This window comes from Oncorhynchus gorbuscha, linkage group LG16 (genome assembly GCF_021184085.1).
Source record: "Oncorhynchus gorbuscha isolate QuinsamMale2020 ecotype Even-year linkage group LG16, OgorEven_v1.0, whole genome shotgun sequence".
NCBI classification, from domain to species: Eukaryota; Metazoa; Chordata; class Actinopteri; order Salmoniformes; family Salmonidae; genus Oncorhynchus; species Oncorhynchus gorbuscha.
In genome coordinates this window covers 31,496,473-31,511,874 of record NC_060188.1, presented here as the reverse complement: position 1 = coordinate 31,511,874, position 15,402 = coordinate 31,496,473, and the positions used below count along the sequence as shown (strand labels likewise).

General features: G+C 40.5%; 1 protein-coding gene across 2 annotated transcripts; it reads left to right on the top strand.

The window, feature by feature from the left end:
* The first annotated feature begins 9,795 nt into the window (after window positions 1-9,795).
* On the top strand, window positions 9,796-13,997 carry LOC124000455. Of its 2 annotated transcripts, XM_046306813.1 has the most exons (5): window positions 9,796-9,859; window positions 10,441-12,675; window positions 12,938-13,338; window positions 13,489-13,606; window positions 13,785-13,997. In XM_046306813.1, exons 2-5 carry the CDS (start codon window positions 10,707-10,709, stop codon window positions 13,895-13,897), a joined length of 2,601 nt encoding a protein of 866 aa, XP_046162769.1. In that variant the 5' UTR covers window positions 9,796-9,859; window positions 10,441-10,706; the 3' UTR covers window positions 13,898-13,997. The 2 variants fall into 2 exon arrangements, with proteins under 2 accessions (XP_046162769.1, XP_046162768.1); XM_046306812.1 differs by lacking the exon at window positions 13,785-13,997 and having other exon boundaries at window positions 13,489-13,731.
* The last annotated feature ends 1,405 nt before the right edge of the window (window positions 13,998-15,402 follow it).

The following is a 15,402-nucleotide window of genomic DNA, read 5'->3' as shown; positions in this document are numbered from 1 at the left end:
TATAGATTGTGCCATGACTTTATCGATCTGATATTTTGATTACCTGGCCTACTACGAGATACCACTGTTTTATTCGTATTCGTTCGCATTTGCAGTTGTGTTGGTATTGTAAGCCAAAGTGCTATTCAGTATTTTTGTTTGCATGCATGAATAACTAGGCTCCTGCTTTCAACATTTAGTTTGCAATATTTTGGTAATACAGCTGTGTGCATGCCTACATTCACATAGGGTAATTCACCTATTACAAGCAGCCTATCTATCTTATAGCCTATATTCATTACCAAAATGCCCTTACGCTGTTCATTGTGCTGATACAGGCAAAGGATTTCACACCAACCTGTCACTTCAAAAGCGCTCAATGATCTCGGAGTCTCCGCATTTGAACTTTATGTTTATTGTGGTATAGCGTGATATAAGCCGAATTCAACATAATTCCAAAGCAAGAACGCAACAAAAATTGTGCCCCCTCTTCAATTCCAACTGCCCCCTTAGTCACTCCAGGTCTGATTGTGCTCTGTTGTATTCTAACTGTGGTAGAGAAAGTAGACGGGAACCCAGATGGACATGAAAGCACACATTCTGTCCATTCACATGTATCATACATGAACATCCATCAAGCTGAAATCTGTCTTAAATAATCTATCCCTAGGGTTATAATCCTATGATCATCCTATCAACAACACCAACAACGAAGCATGAATGGCACGAATGTTTTGACACCCCTGAGTAGCTTAAATGACTTGCCTGACCAGTAACAATTGCTGAAATTTAGAGCACAAGCACTCATGGCAATGTGTTGCCACTTGCCAGGTCAGGTGTTCGCCAGTAGGGGGCCCAGGACAAATTTAAACAAGGGGCCTTGCCCTTCTAAAAAAATATGTACAACAGACCACGCATGTATATCAACCTTAAATGACTGGTGTATGGTTTGGTCACATTACTTGGTTAAGTCAAATGTGCTTGTGAGTGTTCATTGTCTGTTTGCAAGCACACTCTCCAACTTGGATGGACATTTTAGGGGTTTTGGTGGCCTTCCTAAGCCAGGATTCAGAGACGGCTAGGACACCAGGGTTAGCAGAGTGTGCTAAAGCAGTGAATAAAACAAACTTAGGGAGGAGGCTTCTAATGTTAACATGCATGAAACCAAGGCTTTTACGGTTGCAGAAGTCAACTGTTACAGAAGACACTAACGTGTGCAACATATATAGCCACTTACAAGGCACAAAATATGTTAATGAGCCCGAAACAACAATAGCATGCACCCACTAGTGTTTAAAAGGAGTTTTGCACTCCCCCTAAAATAAATCTGGTACTGTATTCTGTGGGGTGGTACTGAATTACAGTAAATTACTTTAGATTTACAGGAAAAAAATATTTTAGACTAAAAATATATGGTATGGTACTGTATTATGGTGGGGTACAGCATTCTCACTAAGGGGTGCAACAAATATAGCCATTTACAAGGCCCCCCTCAAAATATGTTAATGATTCAGAGATTCTTTCCTCGCTCACAACATTTTCCCACAATGCACCATAATCCACAGAATTATACTAATTTACTGTAAAATGTTATTGTAAATTGGAATGCCAGTGAGCCAACATAATGCATTGCTCTTTACAGTACTGTACTGTAATATAGAATTACAGTAGCTAACTGTAAAAAATGCTTTAAATGTACAGCAATTTGTTACAGTGTAAGGTGTAAGGTCCATACAGTCAGAAAGGAGAACAAGAGACTACAAGCTACTTTGTCAGCCTTGGCTGGTTCTTTCCTAAGCAACCAGCGTGGTAACAAGGCACTGTTTCTGTAACACAATCAATGGGCAAGATAGGGTCTACCGCTACATACTTGTCATCTACAAAAACCCTTTTCTCAGGAAGAGAGATGGAAATACTTGTTCTTGTAAGGAAATGTGATACAGTATTTTAAAATGATGTCACAGGTGTTTAAAGTTCAGATGAAGCATGTTCTTGAGCTGGTGGTCAATTTTAAATGAGTGGGAACTCAGTGGACTATGAGATAGCCTTTGATGAAAATCATGTAGACATTTTTTAGGCTAGTGCATCTGAATACTGTAACGTCAAATTCTCGAGAAGACACTTTAATGTATAAACATAATGCATACACACTATCATAAGCATTACAAAATAAATGCCTCACCTTTTCTGGCCATGATGAGTTCGTATTCTCAAAGTAAACGTACAACAAATTACCATGCGCATCTTTAATTGTGCCTACTAGATATTATAATGTTATGTTTTGCAACGAAAGGGAGCGCGGTTTATAGGCAAACATACAGTAGAATTGAACAGGTGAACGGACAGTTGATATTTTACATTGAAGTGTGTAGGCTACAGCTGTAAGTGGGCCTGCTGTAGACTCGTCTTTTTTTATCGAGTAGACAAGGTTATGTACTCACCTATGGTTATAACTAGGTATGACCTTGTACAAATAAAAGTTACCTTAGATATATACTTAGTTGAAGTCAAAACAGCTCATAAAAGTCTGTCAGTGGAATGTATACTTGGTAGGAGTGTAATACAGAAATAAACTACCCTTTGAATGTACATATAGAGCTGTATTGGTGTGTATTCTCCAAAAAATAGATATTATATGGAAAATGGTATATAAAAACAATAATTCCAATAATATCCCAGAATATTCTATATGTACATCTTGTTATGGTATTTTGGTTGCTATAACATTTGGTTTGAAGTGATTTTGAGGATTTGGGCATGCTTTTTGACGCATCCTGCTATAGGCCCTAACACTCCCATTGTTTCACTAGCAGCTACAGTTGGCTGTGGGGTAAGTAAATAAAGACAATTAAGCCATATTTTTGGTCATTGTCTCTCAGGATCAATGGATGAATCACGTTTTTTTCAATAAAATTAAGTATATTTTAAATGATGGTGTACTGCCCCTTTAAATGGCAGTTTTTACCACAAAAATATGACAAAATGTATATTTTCTTCAAACTCCTAAAAACTAAACGATACTGCAATCAAATGATAGTAAATCAGCTTTTCAGTACTAATGTGGATTGTACTTTGGAAAAAAGCTACACATTATATAAGGGAACGTTATATTTTCATTTGACAGAATATGCTAACTTAAAGTAGGATTAATTTTGCAAAAAGAACAGTCTTTTTGTGATCTATTTCTTTCAGGTAAAAATGATTTACATGTCAAATTATGTTTTGATAAGAATAAAGTGTATATTTTGTCAAAATACACGCAACACATTGTTTCCCTCAACTTTAACTTTGAGCATCGGTTATACAGCCATATGCTAGTGTACTAATCACAATCAGATGGGATAATAATAGTGACTGGGCTGACAGGTGGTTGATTGAGTCACTGCAACTACACTGTAAAACAGACAACTTAACCAATTGCTTAATCAGCTCTATTCTGTGAGTTGGGTAGACTTTAGAAGGACAATAAATGTAGCTAATGTGTTCATGTTTGTTCACTCAACAAACTTTGCTAACAGTGAGCTGAATGTATAAAAACTTGAGTCAAAATACAAATTCACGTTTGCCTTCACTGTAAAATAAACAACCTAAACATGGTTTGATTAGTGTTATTCTTGTGAGTGGGGTGGACTTCAGAAAGACAAGAAATTTAGCTATAGTATGAATGTTTGTTCACTCAACAAACTTTGCTGGAATTGAGCTGAATTTGAAAAAGCTTGTTCAATAAAATTACAAATTCATGTTTGGCTTTAGAAGGCAACACTGTGGCCTTGTCCAAAATCTGCCTTGCCTACTATTGACTTAAACTGCATACTGCGTACTAATCGTACTATATACTATTTAGAATGTACTGTTTAGTAAACACTTATAAAGTAAGAAACAAATATCAACATACTACTCATCCAAGCTGAGAAGGCATCATCCAATGTGCAATCACGCTTGTTCCCCACTTGGAACGGAACATAAGGATTTTGGGCACTGGCCAGTTGAGCTAGTAGACCACTATTTTTACTAGCCCAGCTGCCCTGGTGCAAAGTCTGTGCCCTGAGATATTAGATAAGACAAAATGTCACCAGCCAGCAGGCTAGTTAAACACATTTTCAACTAGCCCGGGCTGGAAACTAATATCCTCAGTAAAAATGTTGTCCACCCGCTAATACAGGACTACTAAAAGGTCCAGTGCACTACTTTTGAGAATAAACCATTAACAAATTAATTTTTAAATAATTATAATAATTTTGACAAATATATATTTTCTTTTGATATTTTCAAGGGGTGATGCAATACCCTCAGCACCCCTGCTTCCCGCGGCTATGATTGGGTGAACTCGTAGCACATTTTTATAATGGTCCTAATAGTAAATATGTAATTTAATGGATGAATTAGCTTTTGTTATCTGATTGTCAAACAAACCACTTCAAAAAGTATATTCATCCACTCCAAAATAATGCCAACATCCGAACTTGAACTTCAAATAGGCCTACTGGTAGCCAGTGATGTAGCCTAGTGTGGTAAAATAAATAGGTGTGTAAACTCCGAATAAATGTTTTTAAAAAATGTATTTAACTAGGCAAGTCAGTTATGAACAAATACTTATTTACAATAACGGCCTAGGAACAGTGGGTTAACTGCCTTGTTCTGGGACAGAACAACAGATTCTTACCTTGTCAGCCCTAAGAACAATGTCTAATTGCTGACACAAAAAGCAAAGTTTGGAAAACAATTGGTATGTGGATGATGCTCATGCTTAACGCTCTCTCTACTTTTCATGCATTTTTCTGAAAAAGGTGGGTTTACTGCGTTTACCCTCCACTAGGCTTACACCACTGCTAGCAGCCTACACTCACAGCCGAGGCAATTTTACACACATGAACACACACAGGTTTCAGATAAAGCTGCTGAGGCCACGTTCAAAGCAACTGGGAACTCGGAAATCCCAACTTCAGCATGTTCAAGACAAAAAAACAAAAAACAGCTCATACTGGGAACATTTTTTGACTGGTAATCCAACTCTGAATGTCAGAAACACAGGCATCTTTCTAGAACTCCGACTTTCCGACCTGAAGATCATCGACGTCATGATTTGACCTTGTTTTCTTCCAGAATTCCCAGTTGTCTTGAAAGCACTATTAAGATATCACACGGTTTTAGCAGTTATATCTTGTCATCACACAACCACCATTTAGAAACATAGACAATGAATTGATAAAGGCATTGTAAACAGTAAAATATGCTTGGAGTCTTCACAGACAGTGTGTTGGTGGCACATTAATTGGAGAGGACGGGCTCGTGGTAATGGGTGGAGTGAAATTGGTGAAATGGTATCAAATACAGCAAACATGGTTTCCGGCTATTATTATGAGCCGTCCTCCCCTCAGCAGCCTCCTGTCTGTGTGTCATAAAACACTACCTTTCTTTCCTTATATTAGTGACATTTATGGCCATATTATTTATCATTATTAGGCATTTAACAATAGAATTAGAGCATTGAACTTAAACCCAATAGGAATGCTGGATCATGGAGATCTGGATCATGGATCATGGAGAAATGCACTGTAAGTGTAACTATGCCTACTTAACATTTAATTATGTTTCGCAGCCCAGTAAACACCGTTCTCTCGGCACACAAATCTGTCAAATCGAATGCTTCTAACCGAAAGAGTCAACTACATAAAGGCCTCGGCTACTGTCATGGCTCATAGCCTACTTGTTGGATGGATTAGATGTGTATTGGTGTCTAGCTGAAGGCTAGTTGTCTAGTGATATTGTCGATCATCATCAGCTGATCCAGGAAAGAACAAAAATATTGATAAAAATAATAAAGCTAAATAAATGGTCTACTTCTTGTGGCCACGGACGACATGGAGAATATCAATGCCAGTGCACACCTGAAAAACAAAGCAATGAGGACTCTAAACAGCTGACAGACCAAAGCAGCATACGGGCAATATGTTTTTGGTCACTGGGGAATAGCTTAAAAAAATAAACTCTGCAAATAGCACTTCTGAGTGACTTGAAAAGCCATAGTCATTCATAGCTAGCCAGCTAGGTGTGTCAACACACACTATGAGTAACGTGAGTTCCTTTTCAATGTAGCTAAACACTAATTTATTAGTGTTAGTGCAGATAGAACAATCAATCAATCAAATGTATTTATAAAGCCCTTCCTACATCAGCTGATGTCACAAAGTGCTGTACAGAAACCCAGCCTAAAATCCCAAACAGCAAGCAATGCAGGTGTAGAAGCATGGTGGCAGGAAAAACTCCCTAGAAAGGCCAGAACCTAGGAAGAAACCTAGAGAGGAACCAGGCTATGAGGGGTGGCCAGTCCTCTTCTGGCTGTGCCGGGTGGAGATTATAACAGAACATGGCCAAGATGTTCAAATGTTCATAGATGACCAGCAGGGTCAAATAATAATCACAGTGGTTGTAGAGGGTGCAACAGGTCAGCACCTCAAGGAGTAAATGTCATTTTGCTTTTCATAGCCAATCATTCAGAGTATCTCTACCGCTCCTGCTGTCTCTAGAGAGTTGAAAACAGCAGGTCTGGGACAAGTAGCACGTCCGGTGAACAGGTCAGGGTTCATTAGGAGCAGTCAGAACAGTTGACACTGGAACAGCAGCACAACCAGGTGGACGATGGACAGCAAGGAGTCATCAGGCCAGGTTGTCCTGAGGCATGGTCCTAGGGTTCAGATCCTCCAAGAGAGGGCAAGAAAGAAATAAAGGAGAGAAAGAAAGAAATAAAGGAGAGAAAGAAAGAAAGAAAGAAAGAAAGAAAGAAAGAAAGAAAGAAAGAAAGAAGAGCTAATTAGAGAGCATACTTAAATTCACACAGGAAACCGCATAAGACAGGAGAAATACTCCAGATATAACAAACTGACCCTAGCCCCCCGACACATGAACTATTGCAGCATACATACTGGAGGCTGAGACAGGAGGGGTCAGGAGACACGGTGGCCCCATTCGACGATACCCCCAGACAGGGCCAAAAAGGCAGGATATAACCCCGCCCACTTTGACAAAGCACAGCCCCCACACCACTAGAGGGATATCTTCAACCACCAACTTACCATCCTGAGACAAGGCCGAGTATAGCCCACGAAGATCTCCCCCATGGCACAAACCCAAAGGGTGGCGCCAACCCGGACAGGAAGATCACGTCAGTGACTCAACCCACTCGAGTGACGCACCCCTCCTAGGGACGGCATGGAAGAGCACCAGTAAGCCACAATGGCCCAGCTGTTTCACCGGAAGTGTAAATGTGAAGCATCCGGTTGGCGTTTCCTCTCCCAGACAAATATGGTGGGGATAGGAAGCTCAGTAGCTGGCAGTGGGAGATAAGGAGCGAGATGGAACTGGACATTCTGCTGATTAAACAGTCAATCTCAATACAGTTTTCTGTTCCCAAGACTACAATATGTTACAAACAGACTCAGTGGACTAAGTTTAGTAGACTTTACCCTTTACCAAAGTTTTTAAAAATGGTGTTGTTTAGAAGGGGAAAATTAGTTATTGCCCACGCACACTACACAGAGTAGTAGTACCCTAACATAATATGCAGGATAACACAAGAACTAGCTAGGTAGCTTTTTATTTAATTTTTTATTTTACCTTTATTTTACTAGGCAAGTCAGTTAAGAACAAATTCTTATTTTCAATGACGGCCTAGGAACAGTGAGTTAACTGCCTGTTCAGGGGCAGAATGACAGATTTTGCACCTTGTCAGCTCGGGGATTTGAACTTGCAACCTTTCGGTTACTAGTCCAATGCTCTAACCACTAGGCCTCTCTAGCTATAGGTCTAAACGATTGAACACATGATGATGATAACTAGCATAGGGTAACGTAGTGTCTAATGCTAAATTGTCATACATTCTTCTTCTCTACCGCAGATTTTCACATGGTCGCAGACTCTAGGACAAGAAAGAAACAAAGGAAGACAGAGACAGAGTTGTTGATTTCCATTGTTACTTGTAAATATTAAAAAGAGGAGAAAAAGACAATCCAATTTTTCTAAATTAGCTATCTGGCTACTCACATACGTAGAATGTATGCACACATGATCTATAGGCTAGAATGTATACTGGCTTTGGATAAAAGCGTCTGCTAAATGGCATATATTATTATTATATTATATTTGATTCACCACTAGAATAGCTATTTTGATGTTATATCTTGGTTTAATCTAATTAATCAAATCATTAATCTAACAATAAAAATGTAACAAACAATAAAACAACTTTTTTTTTGCAAGAAAAAAAGTTGACTAAAGAAGAAGCTCATCTATTGTTTGTATGTATTTTCACTTGGTAATGAGTAGTAATGAGTAGTAGGCCTAAGTAATTGTAGAAAAGGCCATATCCTGTGTAACTCATAGTAATTACATTGTACTTATGCAGATATTACATGTACTCTGTGGTGTACTAGTGTGTTTAAAGGAAGTGTTACCGTAAATGTATTCAGTTGTTGTTTTTTTCGCTGAAGTATGTATTTATTTAGATCAGACAGAACATGTGATATAAATCTAGTATGAGCGCCACCTGCAAATTCACTTCAAAGCTTTGCCTCCATCTAGCGGAGATAAGGGAATATTTGAGTATTGAATTATGAGAAACTAAATTGAGAAACCGAAAGTGTTGTGACTTGATGGTAGGTGATTGATTTCCATAATGGGCTCACACCGATAAAGCTACTCACATCAATGCGAACGCACGCGACCTCCACTTGGGTTTTTATCAGTGACGTCACAAAGGCAATTGCCATAGAAATATAATTCTAGTGAAATACAATTCTAAAGTTCTAGTGACATGAACTGTATTCTAAAATAGGTTTATCGATCACTTTTCTCACATATGCAGATCTTGTTATCTGTAGGCTGTTGTGGATTCCTATAGTTTAAGTATATTTTTAGGTCCTTGGATCAACAACTGGAGAAATTCAAGAGATCCCATGAGTAATAATGATAAATTATGAGATTAAGATGATGTTCTCTTGTTTTTAGCTTTTCTCGCAAATTACTTTTCTTTAAAAAAATCCAGTTGCCTATATAACTGATTACAAACCCTCAAGTCCCAGGGCTGGAGGACCAGCATAGAACTGTAAGTAGCACACAATGTTTCATTGTTGTAACAGCAGATGCATGGTTTAGTAATCTGCCTATCTATCAGCTAATTGACAGCACTTGATCTCTCTTATCACTTTACTCAAGTACAACTGGCAGTTTTCTGACATTTTGCCCATTAATGTAAGTGTTGGGCTGCTTGACTGGAGTGAGAAATGTAATTTATATACACTGCAAATAGTTTTTTCACAAGTCACACGTTTTTGTCTAAAATGGCAAGCTATCCACTATGTAGTACACTGCTTTTGACTAGGGCCTGACTATTTTTGAACAGGCCCAGTCAAAAGGAGTGCACTATATAGTGAATAGGGTGCCGCTTGGAATGCACCCATGAATGATGATACTGTCCACCTCCAGTCTTCGTCCAGTTCCTCTGGCTGTAGGGAGACAAGTCAGACTGCAGTGGCCTCTGGATCCAGAGTCAGTGGAGAGCAACGTCCTCAGAAACCAAGCAAACAGCGCTCCCAACAGGGCTTCAGTGTACTACAGAAACTGTCTGCGGAGTAAGTTCAGTTACAGTGTATGTATGTTGTTTTTATATGTGTAGTTTTTTATTGTGTATAACCACTCCACAAAAGAAGTTCCCTAAAAAAATATAAAAAATAAAAATGTTTTATTTTAATTAAATGTAATATAATAAGAAGCCTAATGTGAAATATGTTACAAATGAACGAAGTGCAGGTAATTATAACTACATAATCTCCCTGTTGACAATCTCAGAGAACAGAGGATCGCGAATGAATGTCTACATGGTGTGGTGAGTCTAACCATTGTGTAGAGTTTAAAGGGGCAATCAGTTGGTGCGATATCTATTTTTGAACTTATAAATGAATGATATATTCTTCAAGAATCAATGGGTACATAAGTTATAAATGTCTCATGAGCTTAGCTTGACTGCCGTACCCCATCAGAACCCAAAATATAATCTTGTTTACTCTAATATTTGTAAGCAAAGTAAATGTAAACAAAACAGGCCCAAAACATGGCTCAAAACATGATCAAAACAATAGTCTTGATATCATGGATAATCCTTGGCATCCTCTATTTATGAATTTGAAAGTGGTTACATTTCTCCAAACCAATCCCTCAGCTTTTTTTTTTAAACAGGGGCATTCTGTTTTGTTAATGTTTCTACTGCCCCTTTAAGGTATTAGTTATTAATATAAAATATTAGTTCAGAGATTTCAGTAACTATCCTTTCAGTCACATTGAAAAAGGTTCCCATGTATCTCATTGCCGACTAAAGCGTTATGAATTGATTCAACGTCTCAACAACACATTGGTTAAAATGGATCCTCCACTGAAATGTTTTTGTTTGCTCCTTTCTTCAAAATTCAGATTAGTTTGGAGGACCTGAGTCACGCCTCGGATGGCATCATCGACTGGGTGTTGACCACCACCACTGAAGTTCTCCTCCCTTCCATCTCCCTGTGCAAAGCTCTGAGAAGCAGAGCCACCTCCAGATCCTCTAGGACCTCCTCCAGCACCAAGCAGGATCCACAGAGAAGGACCCCATCAGAGGCCTCGCTGCTACAGGCCCCATCAACATCAACAACACCTCCACACTCTGGTGCCTCCCAGAGAGAGTGAGAATCATCCACAAAATGTCCAGCTTCCTCACAGGGCAGGGTGAAGCTACTGGTCGCCTTCTGGGGAGACAGCCCCTTGGATCTCTTTTAGGTGGAGAGGTGAGGACGGATGCTGAGTTAGAACACATGGCCAGCAGGGTATTGGCTGTGGTTCTACAGGGGGTCTGGACTATGACATCAGAAGGCACCAGCGACCCTGAGATGGGGGCTCTTCTCTCAGGTATTCTTAAGAACATCCCCATGGTGTTGAATTCTGCTGTAGCTGCAGCTAGAGAAAGCTCTGAAAGTCAGAGTCGCTTGGAGATGGTTGACATTGGACAGAGAATCAACCCAGGGTCTTTCCTCTCAGACGAGCATATCAGCCGCATTTGCTCAGACATGGTGACCAGCGCGTACAGCACCGCCAGGTTCTCTGTGTTGGAGGACAAATCTCTAGGCTTCACTGATGACAGAACCCTGTCTCCTCCATCACCGCTGTGTCAGAAGTCGCAGTGCTGCCTGACAGCTGGGGAAGAGACAGGCAGGGCTCCCTCTCTCTCATGTTCCTCACACTGCAGCCAGACGTCAGGGCAAAGTACTGCCTCCTCCTCCTCTGATCGTCAGAGTCCAGATGAGTTCTTCACTCCTGAGGTGAAGCAGAGGATTATCATGGCTGTGGAGGAGATCATCACAGAGGGCAGTGAGGACGAAGCCTCTGGATCCACTGAGCTGTGTGAAGCTGTGTCACTAGGCTCTCGCTGCACCACTCCCACTACCAGCCTGGCAGCCAGCAACATTTTGTCTGTTGTTCTGCACAGCCTAAAGGACAATATTGGTGCTGTTCTGTCCAAAGAGGTCGCCAGGCCAGAGTTGGAAAAGGCTATCAGCCAAAGCCTGGTCAACTCTGTGATGGTGACCCTGAAAAGTCTGCTGATGCTAGATGCCCAGTTTCCTGTGGTGCAGGGGGACAACTCAACCCTGAAGACCACAGAGCAGATCCCACATGGAACCATGGAGACCCCAGAGCTGATCCCAGCTATAACCATGGAGAGCTCAGAGCTGATCCCAGCTGTAACCCTGAAGACCACAGAGCAGATCCCACATGGAACCATGGAGACCCCAGAGCTGATCCCAGCTATAACCATGGAGAGCTCTGAGCTGATCCCAGCTGTAACCAGGGAGACCTCAGAGCTGATCCCAGACAGAACAATGGAGACTCCAGGGTGTTCCTCAAACATAGCTGTGGATAAGAACCACATCTCCCTCCAAGATGAAGACATGGCTTATGAGGCCAACATCACCGCCAACTCTATCTTTTCCTCCATCGTGGATCTGGTGAATCCCAAAATGGACAGAAGGTCCACCTCATCCAGTGGGGGCTCTCAGTATACATGCCCCATGCGTGCCTTCCTGGACTCCAAGGACCTAGCGGGGTTCCTTCGGAGTCCTAACCTCCGCCGCTTCTCTCAGCAACTGATCTGGCACGTGGCGCAACTGATCCTGGAGTCTAAAATGGCGAAGACGAAGTCTGTGAGAAAGTGTTTTTCATACACGACAGTTGACAACCGGAGTGGAGGCCTTGACTTGTCCACAGAGTTCTCTAATGAGCTCCTCTACAGCTTTGTGGAGGGGGCGGTCAAGAACCTTCTGGAGACCTTCCTGAGTGTTCCACACAGCCCTCCTGTGGAATCTTTCATGGAGGATTACAGCTGCATGGAAGAGAGGAACTGGGTGGTCTCTCCCACCCTCTCCCGAAGCAGTAGTGCATGCCTGGAGAATGATAATGACTCCACAATCACACAACAGTCAGGCGAAGTGGGCATCATCAAGCCCAGCTCTAGGAAAACCATCAATGCTCTTCTATCTGACATGCTCATTGACAGTGTCAGAGAACATCTCCAAGAGGGTCGTGATGAGGCTGAGCTTGATCAGACTGCTGCCAGAGTGGACGAACGTCTCCAAGAGGCTTGTGATGATGACGAGGTTGAACGTACTTCAAACAACGGTAAGGTATCTGTACAAGCATATTTGGTTTGATCAACATAGGCCTGTCCATAAAGTGTCCATACAATGCTAAGATGATTAGTAAGTCAGATATTTCTGTACTGGAGAAAAAAAATCTCACTTTAACAACATGGTATTTATATGGTGCACAACCATAGCACTGTCACATTTCTTTAAGATATATGCATGTATAGAGTATTGATGGTATCAACATGACATAAGGACACCATTGTCTTTGTGATGTAACTGTTGTACATCTCCAGCTTGCATGATGCCGGCCATGATGTCAGAGACTTCGTCTAAGTATTGTCTTGAAGCTGAGGCCACTAATAGTGATGTCACTGGCTGTGAGAAGAACCCTGACTCCCTTTGGATGACAGGGGAACTGGACGAGTGCAGAGCTGAATCAGTGGACTCAGCTGACACAGAGCACAGCACCTCATCCTTCAGGCAGTCAATTACCAGCCAGGCTTCCTTCAAGGCATCAGATGCCTCCTCACTGGCCTCACTGGAGACGGTGGTAAACCTCAGCTCTGCTAACAATGCTGCATTAACAGCTAACCGTCAGAACATGGCCGTAACTAAGAGCAGGACAGGGGCAGCAGGTCACAAAGGCTGGTACTGCATCCCATGCTGCCACACTGCTGAGGGGACTCCCATTGAGGTAACAACACTGTTATCACAATATCTCACAGACTATTATACATTCAAATACATTGAAGTGTCTTCATTTCAATGAATTGATTCGAAAACTACAGTATAGCAAACAAATGAATGTCAAGTCAATGTCAGGTTGTACTTCTGCTGTTAACAGCAGCCTAAGGTGCCTACAACTCTATCGACGACAGCGAAGTTTCAGAACAAAAGCCAGAAGAAATCATCCAAGCCTTGTAAAGGAAAGAAATTCAATAATTCAGTGGCACCCCTGCATGGTAATTTTTTTCCTAACATAACAAATGCTCACATTGCAGGTTACCTTTTAATTGTGTGTGGAAATCAGCTAAATCCATTGTGGGGAATTGTGTTAATCCGTGTACTATTTAAATACAGGTGACAACAGCTATTACAGGCCTGTCAGAGTACTGATCTCTTGTTAATGTTGATCTGTAGTTTCAGCTGCTGCAGAGAAACCCAAGAAACCCTCGTTCGGTTCCCGCTTGTCCACTGCCTTGGTCAGGTTCTTTTTTGGATGCTGTGGTATCAAGAAGAAGATCAGACAGTAGAGAATCATATCAGCCACAAAGTTTAACACCAGACATATTTCAACGCTGGGTTTGAAAGAGTAAAACCCACATAAATAAACAGACATAATTGCACTCAAGTTCAAACATACCACAGCTTTTCCTTTATTTGATCGTCTCCCGACAAAGTCCACCACATCTACATCAGATCTTTCACAAACAAGCAACAAACAGGAAATAATTATGTACATTCATCCCTAATTAATTATCTGATTAATTTAATCAAAAATCATTACATCAAAAGCATTACAACAAATTTTTTTTCCAACTCTAGTAGCACACAAAGACCACGTAATTTTTACACAATGTCTATATAAATTGGTAGTTTTGTCCCATTAGCCCAGTTTATCTTTATAATTGTTGGTCACACTTTATTTTTATAGCCCCATATAGATGAACTACAGATGGTTATAGTATCAACTAAGTAGCTGTTGATAAGCAAATGTCTGCTATAAGTTTACGGTTAGGGTTAGGATTATGGTTAATGTTAGGGTTGGTGAATAGTTAGTTGAAATGTTGTTGACAGTTACTGAACATCTAGTGACCATCTACAACCCATCTACTTCAGACAATCCAAAGAACGTTTTACCTAAATGTTTCGCCCCAGAAAGGTTTGCAACAGTAAAACAGTAAGACAAAGAAAATGTTTCCTGATTCAGAAAACAATGCCGTACCTCACAAAGTGAAAGCCGAAGATGTCAGTTATTTTGAAACACACACGCTTTAAATGCATTAATACATATAGACATATGCTATTTTATTAATAGGTACAATATATTATCTAAGCTTATAACATAGTAATATCTGGTTAATAATAATGTATTAAAAATGTTATTTCATACATATATAATTACACATTTGCTATGTATGCCACAAAATACAAATGTCCTGTTTTTTCATAATATCTGTAGTATATGCATTACCAGTCAAATGTTTGGACACGCCTACTCATTCAAGGGTTTGTCTTTGATGAATGAATGAAGACATCAAAACTATGAAATAACACAATCATGTAGTAAGACATGAAGGTCAGTTAATCCGGAACATTTGAAGAACTTTGAAACTTTGTGCAGTCACAAAAACTATCAAGCGATATGATGAAACTTGCTCTCATGAGGACCGCCACAGGAAGGGAAGACCCAGAGTTAACTCTGCTGCAAAGGATCAGTTTAATACAGTTATCAGCATCAGAAATTGCAGCCCAAATAAATGCTTCACAGAGTTCAAGTAATAGACACATCTTAACATCAACTGTTTAGAGGAGACTGCTTGAATCAGGCCTTCAGGGTCAAATTGCTGCAAAGAAACCACTACTAAAGGACAGAAATAAGAACAAGAGACTTGCTTTGGCCAAGAAACATGAACAATGGACATTAGACCGGTGGAAATCTGTCCTTTGGTCTGATGAGTCCAAGTTTGACATTTTTGGTTCCAACCGCCATGTATTTGTGAGACGCAGAATAGGTGAACGGATGATCTCCACGTGT

Excerpts from the sequence above, each read along its gene's own strand:
- LOC124000455 (XM_046306812.1), top strand. The coding sequence starts at position 10,707 with ATGTCCAGCTTCCTCACAGGGCAGGGTGAAGCTACTGGTCGCCTTCTG. Across the intron at positions 12,676-12,937 it reads TGAACGTACTTCAAACAACG|CTTGCATGATGCCGGCCATG; the intron begins GTAAGGTATCTG and ends GTACATCTCCAG. Across the intron at positions 13,339-13,488 it reads CTGAGGGGACTCCCATTGAG|CAGCCTAAGGTGCCTACAAC; the intron begins GTAACAACACTG and ends TGCTGTTAACAG.